This window comes from Pristiophorus japonicus, unplaced genomic scaffold (genome assembly GCF_044704955.1).
Source record: "Pristiophorus japonicus isolate sPriJap1 unplaced genomic scaffold, sPriJap1.hap1 HAP1_SCAFFOLD_459, whole genome shotgun sequence".
Taxonomy (NCBI): domain Eukaryota; kingdom Metazoa; phylum Chordata; class Chondrichthyes; family Pristiophoridae; genus Pristiophorus; species Pristiophorus japonicus.
The window spans coordinates 357224-374269 of NW_027254362.1; the positions used below are offsets into that span (position 1 = coordinate 357224).

General features: G+C 40.9%; 1 protein-coding gene across 1 annotated transcript; it reads left to right on the plus strand.

Moving 5' to 3' along the window:
* Positions 1–12394: 12394 nt before the first annotated feature.
* Positions 12395–16760, plus strand: LOC139252350 (uncharacterized; the record flags this gene model as incomplete). Its single annotated transcript, XM_070873350.1, has 4 exons — positions 12395–12717; positions 14027–14318; positions 14480–14629; positions 16584–16760. Coding segments are annotated over exons 1-4 (942 nt in total), but the record flags the coding sequence as incomplete, so codon positions are not given.
* Positions 16761–17046: the final 286 nt, after the last annotated feature.

A 17046-nucleotide genomic window follows, 5' to 3' on the forward strand; every position in this document is an offset into this window, starting at 1 on the left:
ATGTGTCTACTCTGTACCTGAACAATGTGTCTACTCTGTACCTGAACAATGTGTCTACTCTGTACCTGAACAATATGTCTAAACTATATCTGAACAATGTGTCTACTTTGACCCTGAACAATCTGTCTACTCTGTACCTAAACAATGTGTCTGCTCTACACCTGAACAATGTGTCTACTCTATACCTGAACCCTGTGTCTACTCTGTACCTGAACAATGTGTCTACTCTGTACCTGAACAATGTGTCTACTGTGTACCTGAAAAAATCTTCTACTCTGTACCTGAACAATGTGTCTACTCTGTACCTGAACAATGTGTCTACTCTGTACCTGAACAATGTGTCTACTCTGTACCTGAACAATGTGTCTACTGTGTACCTGAACACTGTGTCTACTCTGTACAAAAACAATGTATCTACTCTGTACCTGAACACTGTGTCTCCTCTGTACCTGAACAATGTGTCTACTGTGTACCTGAACAATGTGTCTACTCCGTACATAAACAATGTGTCTACTCTGTACCTAAACAATGTGCCTACTATGTACCTGAATAATGTTTCTACTCTGTACCTGAACAATGTGTTCACACTGTACGTGAACAATGTGTCTATACTGTAACTGGTCCCCGAGTCTACTCTGTACCTAAAGAATGTGTCTACTCTGTATCTGAACAATGTGTCTACTCTGTATCTGAACAATGTATCTAATGTGTATGTGAACACTCTCTCTACTCTGTACATAAACAATGTGTCTACTCTGTATCTGAACTCTGTGTCTACTCTGTACCTGAACAATGTGACTTCTCTGTACCTGAACAATGTTTCGACTCTGTAGCTGAACACTGTGTCTACTCTGTACCTGAACAATGTGTCGCCACTGTACCTGAACAATGTATCTGCTCTGTACCTGAACAAGGTGTCTACTCTTCCCAAAAAATGTCTCTACTCTATAACTGAACACTGTGTCTACTGTATACCTGAACAATGTTTCTCCTCTGTACCTGAACAATGTCTCTACTCTGTACACAAACAATGTGTCTACTCTGTACCTAAACACTGTGTCTACTCTGTACCTGATCATCATGTCTACTCTGGACCTGAACAATGTGACTGCTCTGGATCGAACGATGTGTATGCACTGTACCTGAACACTGTTTCTACTCTGTACCTGAACACTGTGTCTACTCAGTATCTGAACAATGTGTCTACTCTGTACCTGAAAACTGTATCTACTCTGTACCTGAACAATGTGTCTACTCTGTACATGAACACTGTGTCTACTCTGTACCTGAAAACTGTATCTACTCTGTATCTGAACAATGTGTCTACTCTGCACCTGAACACTGTTTCTACTCTGTACCTGATCATCGTGTCTACTCTGGACATGAACAATGTGACTTACGTGGACCTGAACAATGTTTCTATTATGTATAGAACAATGTCGCTACTCTGTACCTGAACACTGTCTCTAATCTGTCCCTGAACACTTGTCTACTCTGTGCCCAAACACTGTGTTTATTCTGTACCTAATCAATGTGTCTACTCTTTAACTGAACAATGTTTCTACTCTGTACCTGAACAATGTTTCCTTGCTGTGCTACAAGAATATTTCTGCTATGTATCTGAACACCGTGCCCTCTGTGTACCTGAACACTGTGTCTACACTGAACCTGATCACTGCCGATATCTTGTATCTGGACAATGTATTTACTCTGTAGCTGAACAATGTGTCTATGCTGTACCTGAACAATGTCACTTCTCGATACCTGAACAATGTCTCTACGCTGTACCTGACCACTGTGTCTACTCTGTACCTGAATACTGTTTCTACTCTGTACCTGAACAAAGTGTCGACTCTGTACATGAACAATGTGTCTACTCTGTACCTGAACAATGTATCTACTCTGTACCTGAACAATGTGTCTAATCTATATCTGAATAATGTGTCTACTTTGACCCTGAAAAATCTGTCTACTCTGTACCTAAACAATGTGTCTGCTCTACACCTGAACAATGTGTCTACTCTATACCTGAACCCTGTGTCTACTCTGTACCTAAACAATGTGTCTACTCTGTACATGGACAGTTTTCTACTCTGCACCTGAACAATGTTTCTACTCTGTACTTGAACAATGTATCTACTCTGTATCTGAAAAATGTTTCTACAATATACCTGAACAATGTGTCTACTCTGTACCTCAACAATATGTCTACACTGCACCTGAACACTGTGTCTACTCTGTACATGAACACTGTTTCTGCTCTGTGCCTGATCATTGTGTCTACTCTGTACCTGAACAATGTGTCTCCTCTGTACCTGAACATTGTGTCTACTCTGTACCTGAACAATGTGTCTACTCTGTACCTGAACAATGTGTCTACTCTGTACCTGAACAATACGTCTACTATGTACCTGAACACTGTGTCTACTCGATACCTGAACAAGGTGTCTACTTTGACCCTGAAAAATCTGTCTACTCTGTACCTAAACAATGTGTCTGCTCTGCACCTGAACAATGTGTCTACTCTGTACCTGAAACCTGTGTCTACTCTGTACCTAAACAATGTGTCTACTCTGTACATAAACACTGTACAATGTGTCTACTCTGTACCAGAACAATGTGTCTACTCTGTACATGGACACTGTTTCTACTCTGTACCGAAACAATGTGTCTACTCTGTACCTAAACAATGTGTCTACATTGTAACTGGTGACCGGGTCCACTCTGTACCTAATGAATGTGTCTACTCTGTACCTGAACAGTTTTTCTACTCTGTACCTGAACAATGTGTCTACTCTGTGCACAAACAATGTGTCTACTCTGTACCTGAACAGATTGTCAACTCTGTACCTGAACAATGTTTCTACTCTGTATCTGAAAAATGTTTCTACTCTGTACCTGAACAATGTGTCTACTCAGTACCTCAACAATGTATCTACACTGTAGCTGAACACTGTGTCTACTCTGTACCTGAACAATGTGCCACTCTGAACCTGAAAAATGTGTCCACTCTGTACCTGAACAATGTGTCCACTCTGTACCTGAACAATGTGTCTACTCCGTACATAAACAATGTGTCTACTCTGTACCTGAACAATGTGTCTACTCTGTACCTAAACAATGTGTCCAATCTGTACCGAAACAATGTGCCTACTATGTACCTGAAAAATGTTTCTACTCTGTACCTAAACAATGTATCTAATCTGTACCTGAACAATGTATTTACTCTGTACCTGAACACTCTCTCTACTCTGTACATAAACAATGTTTCTACTCTGTACCTGAACTCTGTGTCTACACTGTACCTGAACAATGTGTCTTCTCTGTACCTGAACAATGTTTCGACTCTGTAGCTGAACACTGTGTCTACCCTGTACTTGAACAATGTGTCGCCCCTGTACCTGAACAATGTATCTGCTCTGCACCTGAACACTGTGTCTACCTTGTACTTGAACAATGTGTCGCCCCTGTACCTGAACAATGTTCTGCTCTGTACCTGAACAATGTGCCTACTCTGCTCCCAAAAAATGTGTCTAGTCTGTACCTGAATACTGTGTCTACTGTATACCTGAACAATGTCTCTACTCTGTACCCAAACAATGTGTCTACTCTGTACCTGAACAGTTTTCTACTCTGTACCTGAACAATGTTTCTACTCTGTACTTGAACAATGTATCTGCTCTGTATCTGAAAAAAGTTTCTACTCTATACCTGAACAATGTGTCTACTCTGTACCTCAACAATGTGTCTACACTGTACCTGAACAATGTGTCTACTCTGTACATGAAAATGTGTCTACTCTGTACACAGACAATGTGTCTACTCTGTACCTGAGGAATGTGTCTACTCTGTACCTGAACAATGTGTCTACTGTGCACCTGAACAATGTGTCTACTATGTACCTGATCAATGTGTCTACTCTGTCACCAAACAATGTGTCTACTCTGTACCTGAACACTGTGTCTACTGTGCACCTGAACATTGTGTCTACTATGTACCTGATCAATGTGTCTACTCTGTCACCAAACAATGTGTCTACTCTGTACCTGAACACTGTGTCTACTGTGCACCTGAACATTGTGTCTACTCTGTACCTGATCAATATGTCGACTCTGTCACCAAACAATGTGTCGACTCTGCACCTGAACACTGTGTCTACTCTGTACGTGAACACTGTTTCTACTCTGTACCTGATCATCGTGACTACTCTGGACATGAACAATGTGACTTATCTGGGCCTGAACAATGTTTCTATTATGTATTGAACAATGTAGCTACTCTGTACCTGAACACTGTCTCTAATCTGTCCCTGAACACTGTGTCTACTCTGTGCCCAAACACTGTGTCTATTCTGTACCCAATCAATGTGTCTACTCTTTAACAGAACAATGTTTCTACTCTGTACCTGAACAATGTTTCCTTGCTGTACTACAAGAATATATCTACTCTGCATCTGAACACCGTGCCTTCTGTGTACCTGAACACTGTGTCTACACTGAACCTGATCACTACCGATATCTTGTATCTGGACAATGTATTTACTCTGTAGCTGAACAATGTGTCTATGCTGTACCTGAACAATGTCACTTCTCGATACCTGAACAATGTGTCTACGCTGTACCTGACCACTGTGTCTACTCTGTACCTGAATACTGTTTCTACTCTGTACCTGAACATTGTGTCTACTCTGTACCTGAACAATGTGTCTACTCTGTACCTGAACAATGTGTCTACTCTGTACCTGAACAATGTGTCTACTCTGTACCTGAACAATGTGTCTACTCTGTACCTGAACAATATGTCTAAACTATATCTGAACAATGTGTCTACTTTGACCCTGAACAATCTGTCTACTCTGTACCTAAACAATGTGTCTGCTCTACACCTGAACAATGTGTCTACTCTATACCTGAACCCTGTGTCTACTCTGTACCTGAACATTGTGTCTACTCTGTACCTGAACAATGTGTCTACTGTGTACCTGAAAAAATCTTCTACTCTGTACCTGAACAATGTGTCTACTCTGTACCTGAACAATGTGTCTACTCTGTACCTGAACAATGTGTCTACTCTGTACCTGAACAATGTGTCTACTGTGTACCTGAACACTGTGTCTACTCTGTACAAAAACAATGTATCTACTCTGTACCTGAACACTGTGTCTCCTCTGTACCTGAACAATGTGTCTACTGTGTACCTGAACAATGTGTCTACTCCGTACATAAACAATGTGTCTACTCTGTACCTAAACAATGTGCCTACTATGTACCTGAATAATGTTTCTACTCTGTACCTGAACAATGTGTTCACACTGTACGTGAACAATGTGTCTATACTGTAACTGGTCCCCGAGTCTACTCTGTACCTAAAGAATGTGTCTACTCTGTATCTGAACAATGTGTCTACTCTGTATCTGAACAATGTATCTAATGTGTATGTGAACACTCTCTCTACTCTGTACATAAACAATGTGTCTACTCTGTATCTGAACTCTGTGTCTACTCTGTACCTGAACAATGTGACTTCTCTGTACCTGAACAATGTTTCGACTCTGTAGCTGAACACTGTGTCTACTCTGTACCTGAACAATGTGTCGCCACTGTACCTGAACAATGTATCTGCTCTGTACCTGAACAAGGTGTCTACTCTTCCCAAAAAATGTCTCTACTCTGTACCTGAATACTGTGTCTACTCTGTACCTGAACAATGAGTCTACTCTATACCTGAACACTGTGTCTACTGTATACCTGAACAATGTTTCTCCTCTGTACCTGAACAATGTCTCTACTCTGTACACAAACAATGTGTCTACTCTGTACCTAAACACTGTGTCTACTCTGTACCTGATCATCATGTCTACTCTGGACCTGAACAATGTGACTGCTCTGGATCGAACGATGTGTATGCACTCTACCTGAACACTGTTTCTACTCTGTACCTGAACACTGTGTCTACTCAGTATCTGAACAATGTGTCTACTCTGTACCTGAAAACTGTATCTACTCTGTATCTGAACAATGTGTCTACTCTGCACCTGAACACTGTTTCTACTCTGTACCTGATCATCGTGTCTACTCTGGACATGAACAATGTGACTTACGTGGACCTGAACAATGTTTCTATTATGTATAGAACAATGTCGCTACTCTGTACCTGAACACTGTCTCTAATCTGTCCCTGAACACTTGTCTACTCTGTGCCCAAACACTGTGTTTATTCTGTACCTAATCAATGTGTCTACTCTTTAACTGAACAATGTTTCTACTCTGTACCTGAACAATGTTTCCTTGCTGTACTACAAGAATATTTCTACTATGTATCTGAACACCGTGCCTTCTGATTACCTGAACACTGTGTCTACACTGAACCTGATCACTGCCGATATCTTGTATCTGGACAATGTATTTACTCTGTAGCTGAACAATGTGTCTATGCTGTACCTGAACAATGTCACTTCTCGATACCTGAACAATGTCTCTACGCTGTACCTGACCACTGTGTCTACTCTGTACCTGAATACTGTTTCTACTGTGTACCTGAACAAAGTGTCGACTCTGTACATGAACAATGTGTCTACTCTGTACCTGAACAATGTATCTACTCTGTACCTGAACAATGTGTCTAATCTATATCTGAATAATGTGTCTACTTTGACCCTGAACAATCTGTCTACTCTGTACCTAAACAATGTGTCTGCTCTACACCTGAACAATGTGTCTACTCTATACCTGAACCCTGTGTCTACTCTGTACCTAAACAATGTGTCTACTCTGTACATGGACAGTTTTCTACTCTGCACCTGAACAATGTTTCTACTCTGCACTTGAACAATGTATCTACTCTGTATCTGAAAAATGTTTCTACAATATACCTGAACAATGTGTCTACTCTGTACCTCAACAATATGTCTACACTGCACCTGAACACTGTGTCTACTCTGTACATGAACACTGTTTCTGCTCTGTGCCTGATCATTGTGTCTACTCTGTACCTGAACAATGTGTCTCCTCTGTACCTGAACATTGTGTCTACTCTGTACCTGAACAATGTGTCTACTCTGTACCTGAACAATGTGTCTACTCTGTACCTGAACAATACGTCTACTATGTACCTGAACACTGTGTCTACTCGATACCTGAACAAGGTGTCTACTTTGACCCTGAACAATCTGTCTACTCTGTACCTAAACAATGTGTCTGCTCTGCACCTGAACAATGTGTCTACTCTGTACCTGAACCCTGTGTCTACTCTGTACCTAAACAATGTGTCTACTCTGTACATAAACACTGTACAATGTGTCTACTCTGTACCAGAACAATGTGTCTACTCTGTACATGGACACTGTTTCTACTCTGTACCGAAACAATGTGTCTACTCTGTACCTAAACAATGTGTCTACATTGTAACTGGTGACCGGGTCCACTCTGTACCTAATGAATGTGTCTACTCTGTACCTGAACAATGTGTCTACTCTGTACCTGAACAGTTTTTCTACTCTGTACCTGAACAATGTGTCTACTCTGTGCACAAACAATGTGTCTACTCTGTACCTGAACAGATTGTCAACTCTGTACCTGAACAATGTTTCTACTCTGTATCTGAAAAATGTTTCTACTCTGTACCTGAACAATGTGTCTACTCAGTACCTCAACAATGTATCTACACTGTAGCTGAACACTGTGTCTACTCTGTACCTGAACAATGTGCCACTCTGAACCTGAAAAATGTGTCCACTCTGTACCTGAACAATGTGTCCACTCTGTACCTGAACAATGTGTCTACTCCGTACATAAACAATGTGTCTACTCTGTACCTGAACAATGTGTCTACTCTGTACCTAAACAATGTGTCCAATCTGTACCGAAACAATGTGCCTACTATGTACCTGAAAAATGTTTCTACTCTGTACCTAAACAATGTATCTAATCTGTACCTGAACAATGTATTTACTCTGTACCTGAACACTCTCTCTACTCTGTACATAAACAATGTGTCTACTCTGTACCTGAACTCTGTGTCTACACTGTACCTGAACAATGTGTCTTCTCTGTACCTGAACAATGTTTCGACTCTGTAGCTGAACACTGTGTCTACCCTGTACTTGAACAATGTGTCGCACCTGTACCTGAACAATGTATCTGCTCTGCACCTGAACACTGTGTCTACCCTGTACTTGAACAATGTGTCGCCCCTGTACCTGAACAATGTATCTGCTCTGTACCTGAACAATGTGCCTACTCTGCTCCCAAAAAATGTGTCTACTCTGTACCTGAATACTGTGTCTACTGTATACCTGAACAATGTCTCTACTCTGTACCCAAACAATGTGTCTACTCTGTACCTGAACAGTTTTCTACTCTGTACCTGAACAATGTTTCTACTCTGTACTTGAACAATGTATCTGCTCTGTATCTGAAAAAAGTTTCTACTCTATACCTGAACAATGTGTCTACTCTGTACCTCAACAATGTGTCTACACTGTACCTGAACAATGTGTCTACTCTGTACATGAAAATGTGTCTACTCTGTACACAGACAATGTGTCTACTCTGTACCTGAGGAATGTGTCTACTCTGTACCTGAACACTGTGTCTACTGTGCACCTGAACATTGTGTCTACTATGTACCTGATCAATGTGTCTACTCTGTCACCAAACAATGTGTCTACTCTGTACCTGAACATTGTGTCTACTGTGCACCTGAACATTGTGTCTACTCTGTACCTGATCAATATGTCGACTCTGTCACCAAACAATGTGTCGACTCTGCACCTGAACACTGTGTCTACTCTGTACGTGAACACTGTTTCTACTCTGTACCTGATCATCGTGTCTACTCTGGACATGAACAATGTGACTTATCTGGGCCTGAACAATGTTTCTATTATGTATTGAACAATGTAGCTACTCTGTACCTGAATACTGTTTCTACTCTGTACCTGAACATTGTGTCTACTCTGTACCTGAACAATGTGTCTACTCTGTACCTGAACAATGTGTCTACTCTGTACCTGAACAATGTGTCTACTCTGTACCTGAACAATGTGTCTACTCTGTACCTGAACAATATGTCTAAACTATATCTGAACAATGTGTCTACTTTGACCCTGAACAATCTGTCTACTCTGTACCTAAACAATGTGTCTGCTCTACACCTGAACAATGTGTCTACTCTATACCTGAACCCTGTGTCTACTCTGTACCTGAACAATGTGACTACTCTGTACCTGAACAATGTGTCTACTGTGTACCTGAAAAAATCTTCTACTCTGTACCTGAACAATGTGTCTACTCTGTACCTGAACAATGTGTCTACTCTGTACCTGAACAATGTGTCTACTCTGTACCTGAACAATGTGTCTACTGTGTACCTGAACACTGTGTCTACTCTGTACAAAAACAATGTATCTACTCTGTACCTGAACACTGTGTCTCCTCTGTACCTGAACAATGTGTCTACTGTGTACCTGAACAATGTGTCTACTCCGTACATAAACAATGTGTCTACTCTGTACCTAAACAATGTGCCTACTATGTACCTGAATAATGTTTCTACTCTGTACCTGAACAATGTGTTCACACTGTACGTGAACAATGTGTCTATACTGTAACTGGTCCCCGAGTCTACTCTGTACCTGAACAATGTGTCTACTCTGTATCTGAACAATGTGTCTACTCTGTATCTGAACAATGTATCTAATGTGTATGTGAACACTCTCTCTACTCTGTACATAAACAATGTGTCTACTCTGTATCTGAACTCTGTGTCTACTCTGTACCTGAACAATGTGACTTCTCTGTACCTGAACAATGTTTCGACTCTGTAGCTGAACACTGTGTCTACTCTGTACCTGAACAATGTGTCGCCACTGTACCTGAACAATGTATCTGCTCTGTACCTGAACAAGGTGTCTACTCTTCCCAAAAAATGTCTCTACTCTGTACCTGAATACTGTGTCTACTCTGTACCTGAACAATGAGTCTACTCTATACCTGAACAAAGTGTCTACTCTGTATCTGAACAATGTTTCTCCTCTGTACCTGAACAATGTCTCTACTCTGTACACAAACAATGTGTCTACTCTGTACCTAAACACTGTGTCGACTCTGTACCTGATCATCATGTCTACTCTGGACCTGAACAATGTGACTGCTCTGGATCGAACGATGTGTATGCACTGTACCTGAACACTGTTTCTACTCTGTACCTGAACACTGTGTCTACTCGGTATCTGAACAATGTGTCTACTCTGTACCTGAAAACTGTATCTACTCTGTACCTGAACAATGTGTCTACTCTGTACATGAACACTGTGTCTACTGTGTACCTGAACAATGTGTCTACTCCGTACATAAACAATGTGTCTACTCTGTACCTAAACAATGTGCCTACTATGTACCTGAATAATGTTTCTACTCTGTACCTGAACAATGTGTTCACACTGTACGTGAACAATGTGTCTATACTGTAACTGGTCCCCGAGTCTACTCTGTACCTAAAGAATGTGTCTACTCTGTATCTGAACAATGTGTCTACTCTGTATCTGAACAATGTATCTAATGTGTATGTGAACACTCTCTCTACTCTGTACATGAACAATGTGTCTACTGTGTACCTGAACAATGTGTCTACTCCGTACATAAACAATGTGTCTACTCTGTACCTAAACAATGTGCCTACTATGTACCTGAATAATGTTTCTACTCTGTACCTGAACAATGTGTTCACACTGTACGTGAACAATGTGTCTATACTGTAACTGGTCCCCGAGTCTACTCTGTACCTAAAGAATGTGTCTACTCTGTATCTGAACAATGTGTCTACTCTGTATCTGAACAATGTATCTAATGTGTATGTGAACACTCTCTCTACTCTGTACATAAACAATGTGTCTACTCTGTATCTGAACTCTGTGTCTACTCTGTACCTGAACAATGTGACTTCTCTGTACCTGAACAATGTTTCGACTCTGTAGCTGAACACTGTGTCTACTCTGTACCTGAACAATGTGTCGCCACTGTACCTGAACAATGTATCTGCTCTGTACCTGAACAAGGTGTCTACTCTTCCCAAAAAATGTCTCTACTCTGTACCTGAATACTGTGTCTACTCTGTACCTGAACAATGAGTCTACTCTATACCTGAACAAAGTGTCTACTCTGTATCTGAACAATGTTTCTCCTCTGTACCTGAACAATGTCTCTACTCTGTACACAAACAATGTGTCTACTCTGTACCTAAACACTGTGTCGACTCTGTACCTGATCATCATGTCTACTCTGGACCTGAACAATGTGACTGCTCTGGATCGAACGATGTGTATGCACTGTACCTGAACACTGTTTCTACTCTGTACCTGAACACTGTGTCTACTCGGTATCTGAACAATGTGTCTACTCTGTACCTGAAAACTGTATCTACTCTGTACCTGAACAATGTGTCTACTCTGTACATGAACACTGTGTCTACTCTGTACCTGAAAACTGTATCTACTCTGTATCTGAACAATGTGTCTACTCTGCACCTGAACACTGTTTCTACTCTGTACCTGATCATCGTGTCTACTCTGGACATGAACAATGTGACTTACGTGGACCTGAACAATGTTTCTATTATGTATAGAACAATGTCGCTACTCTGTACCTGAACACTGTCTCTAATCTGTCCCTGAACACTTGTCTACTCTGTGCCCAAACACTGTGTTTATTCTGTACCTAATCAATGTGTCTACTCTTTAACTGAACAATGTTTCTACTCTGTACCTGAACAATGTTTCCTTGCTGTACTACAAGAATATTTCTACTATGTATCTGAACACCGTGCCTTCTGTGTACCTGAACACTGTGTCTACACTGAACCTGATCACTGCCGATATCTTGTATCTGGACAATGTATTTACTCTGTAGCTGAACAATGTGTCTATGCTGTACCTGAACAATGTCACTTCTCGATACCTGAACAATGTCTCTACGCTGTACCTGACCACTGTGTCTACTCTATACCTGAATACTGTTTCTACTCTGTACCTGAACAAAGTGTCGACTCTGTACATGAACAATGTGTCTACTCTGTACCTGAACAATGTATCTACTCTGTACCTGAACAATGTGTCTAATCTATATCTGAATAATGTGTCTACTTTGACCCTGAACAATCTGTCTACTCTGTACCTAAACAATGTGTCTGCTCTACACCTGAACAATGTGTCTACTCTATACCTGAACCCTGTGTCTACTCTGTACCTAAACAATGTGTCTACTCTGTACATGGACAGTTTTCTACTCTGCACCTGAACAATGTTTCTACTCTGTACTTGAACAATGTATCTACTCTGTATCTGAAAAATGTTTCTACAATATACCTGAACAATGTGTCTACTCTGTACCTCAACAATATGTCTACACTGCACCTGAACACTGTGTCTACTCTGTACATGAACACTGTTTCTGCTCTGTGCCTGATCATTGTGTCTACTCTGTACCTGAACAATGTGTCTCCTCTGTACCTGAACATTGTGTCTACTCTGTACCTGAACAATGTGTCTACTCTGTACCTGAACAATGTGTCTACTCTGTACCTGAACAATACGTCTACTATGTACCTGAACACTGTGTCTACTCGATACCTGAACAAGGTGTCTACTTTGACCCGGAACAATCTGTCTACTCTGTACCTAAACAATGTGTCTGCTCTGCACCTGAACAATGTGTCTACTCTGTACCTGAACCCTGTGTCTACTCTGTACCTAAACAATGTGTCTACTCTGTACATAAACACTGTACAATGTGTCTACTCTGTACCAGAACAATGTGTCTACTCTGTACATGGACACTGTTTCTACTCTGTACCGAAACAATGTGTCTACTCTGTACCTAAACAATGTGTCTACATTGTAACTGGTGACCGGGTCCACTCTGTACCTAATGAATGTGTCTACTCTGTACCTGAACAATGTGTCTACTCTGTACCTGAACAGTTTTTCTACTCTGTACCTAAACAATGTGTCTACTCTGTGCACAAACAATGTGTCTACTCTGTACCTGAACAGATTGTCAACTCTGTACCTGAACAATGTTTCTACTCTGTATCTGAAAAATGTTTCTACTCTGTACCTGAACAATGTGTCTACTCAGTACCTCAACAATGTATCTACACTGTAGCTGAACACTGTGTCTACTCTGTACCTGAACAATGTGCCACTCTGAACCTGAAAAATGTGTCCACTCTGTACCTGAACAATGTGTCCACTCTGTACCTGAACAATGTGTCTACTCCGTACATAAACAATGTGTCTACTCTGTACCTGAACAATGTGTCCAATCTGTACCGAAACAATGTGCCTACTATGTACCTGAAAAATGTTTCTACTCTGTACCTAAACAATGTATCTAATCTGTACCTGAACAATGTATTTACTCTGTACCTGAACACTCTCTCTACTCTGTACATAAACAATGTGTCTACTCTGTACCTGAACTCTGTGTCTACACTGTACCTGAACAATGTGTCTTCTCTGTACCTGAACAATGTTTCGACTCTGTAGCTGAACACTGTGTCTACCCTGTACTTGAACAATGTGTCGCCCCTGTACCTGAACAATGTATCTGCTCTGCACCTGAACACTGTGTCTACCCTGTACTTGAACAATGTGTCGCCCCTGTACCTGAACAATGTATCTGCTCTGTACCTGAACAATGTGCCTACTCTGCTCCCAAAAAATGTGTCTACTCTGTACCTGAATACTGTGTCTACTGTATACCTGAACAATGTCTCTACTCTGTACCCAAACAATGTGTCTACTCTGTACCTGAACAGTTTTCTACTCTGTACCTGAACAATGTTTCTACTCTGTACTTGAACAATGTATCTGCTCTGTATCTGAAAAAAGTTTCTACTCTATACCTGAACAATGTGTCTACTCTGTACCTCAACAATGTGTCTACACTGTACCTGAACAATGTGTCTACTCTGTACATGAAAATGTGTCTACTCTGTACACAGACAATGTGTCTACTCTGTACCTGAGGAATGTGTCTACTCTGTACCTGAACACTGTGTCTACTGTGCACCTGAACATTGTGTCTACTATGTACCTGATCAATGTGTCTACTCTGTCACCAAACAATGTGTCTACTCTGTACCTGAACACTGTGTCTACTGTGCACCTGAACATTGTGTCTACTCTGTACCTGATCAATATGTCGACTCTGTCACCAAACAATGTGTCGACTCTGCACCTGAACACTGTGTCTACTCTGTACGTGAACACTGTTTCTACTCTGTACCTGATCATCGTGTCTACTCTGGACATGAACAATGTGACTTATCTGGGCCTGAACAATGTTTCTATTATGTATTGAACAATGTAGCTACTCTGTACCTGAACACTGTCTCTAATCTGTCCCTGAACACTGTGTCTACTCTGTGCCCAAACACTGTGTCTATTCTGTACCCAATCAATGTGTCTACTCTTTAACAGAACAATGTTTCTACTCTGTACCTGAACAATGTTTCCTTGCTGTACTACAAGAATATATCTACTCTGCATCTGAACACCGTGCCTTCTGTGTACCTGAACACTGTGTCTACACTGAACCTGATCACTACCGATATCTTGTATCTGGACAATGTATTTACTCTGTAGCTGAACAATGTGTCTATGCTGTACCTGAACAATGTCACTTCTCGATACCTGAACAATGTGTCTACGCTGTACCTGACCACTGTGTCTACTCTGTACCTGAATACTGTTTCTACTCTGTACCTGAACATTGTGTCTACTCTGTACCTGAACAATGTGTCTACTCTGTACCTGAACAATGTGTCTACTCTGTACCTGAACAATGTGTCTACTCTGTACCTGAACAATGTGTCTACTCTGTACCTGAACAATATGTCTAAACTATATCTGAACAATGTGTCTACTTTGACCCTGAACAATCTGTCTACTCTGTATCTAAACAATGTGTCTGCTCTACACCTGAACAATGTGTCTACTCTATACCTGAACCCTGTGTCTACTCTGTACCTGAACAATGTGTCTACTCTGTACCTGAACAATGTGTCTACTGTGTACCTGAAAAAATCTTCTACTCTGTACCTGAACAATGTGTCTACTCTGTACCTGAACAATGTGTCTACTCTGTACCTGAACAATGTGTCTACTCTGTACCTGAACAATGTGTCTACTGTGTACCTGAACACTGTGTCTACTCTGTACAAAAACAATGTATCTACTCTGTACCTGAACACTGTGTCTCCTCTGTACCTGAACAATGTGTCTACTGTGTACCTGAACAATGTGTCTACTCCGTACATAAACAATGTGTCTACTCTGTACCTAAACAATGTGCCTACTATGTACCTGAATAATGTTTCTACTCTGTACCTGAACAATGTGTTCACACTGTACGTGAACAATGTGTCTATACTGTAACTGGTCCCCGAGTCTACTCTGTACCTAAAGAATGTGTCTACTCTGTATCTGAACAATGTGTCTACTCTGTATCTGAACAATGTATCTAATGTGTATGTGAACACTCTCTCTACTCTGTACATAAACAATGTGTCTACTCTGTATCTGAACTCTGTGTCTACTCTGTACCTGAACAATGTGACTTCTCTGTACCTGAACAATGTTTCGACTCTGTAGCTGAACACTGTGTCTACTCTGTACCTGAACAATGTGTCGCCACTGTACCTGAACAATGTATCTGCTCTGTACCTGAACAAGGTGTCTACTCTTCCCAAAAAATGTCTCTACTCTGTACCTGAATACTGTGTCTACTCTGTACCTGAACAATGAGTCTACTCTATACCTGAACACTGTGTCTACTGTATACCTGAACAATGTTTCTCCTCTGTACCTGAACAATGTCTCTACTCTGTACACAAACAATGTGTCTACTCTGTACCTAAACACTGTGTCTACTCTGTACCTGATCATCATGTCTACTCTGGACCTGAACAATGTGACTGCTCTGGATCGAACGATGTGTATGCACTGTACCTGAACACTGTTTCTACTCTGTACCTGAACACTGTGTCTACTCGGTATCTGAACAATGTGTCTACTCTGTACCTGAAAACTGTATCTACTCTGTACCTGAACAATGTGTCTACTCTGTACATGAACACTGTGTCTACTCTGTACCTGAAAACTGTATCTACTCTGTATCTGAACAATGTGTCTACTCTGCACCTGAACACTGTTTCTACTCTGTACCTGATCATCGTGTCTACTCTGGACATGAACAATGTGACTTACGTGGACCTGAACAATGTTTCTATTATGTATAGAACAATGTCGCTACTCTGTACCTGAACACTGTCTCTAATCTGTCCCTGAACACTTGTCTACTCTGTGCCCAAACACTGTGTCTATTCTGTACCTAATCAATGTGTCTACTCTTTAACTGAACAATGTTTCTACTCTGTACCTGAACAATGTTTCCTTGCTGTACTACAAGAATATTTCTACTATGTATCTGAACACCGTGCCTTCTGTGTACCTGAACACTGTGTCTACACTGAACCTGATCACTGCCGATATCTTGTATCTGGACAATGTATTTACTCTGTAGCTGAACAATGTGTCTATGCTGTACCTGAACAATGTCACTTCTCGATACCTGAACAATGTCTCTACGCTGTACCTGACCACTGTGTCTACTCGGTACCTGAATACTGTTTCTACTCTGTACCTGAACAAAGTGTCGACTCTGTACATGAACAATGTGTCTACTCTGTACCTGAACAATGTATCTACTCTGTACCTGAACAATGTGTCTAATCTATATCTGAATAATGTGTCTACTTTGACCCTGAACAATCTGTCTACTCTGTACCTAAACAATGTGTCTGCTCTACACCTGAACAATGTGTCTACTCTGTACCTGAACAATGTTTCCACACTGTACCTGAACAATGTGTCTACTCTTTACCTGAACCCTGTGTCTACTCTGTACCTAAACAATGTGTCTACTCTGTACATGGACAGTTTTCTACTCTGCACCTGAACAATGTTTCTACTCTGCACTTGAACAA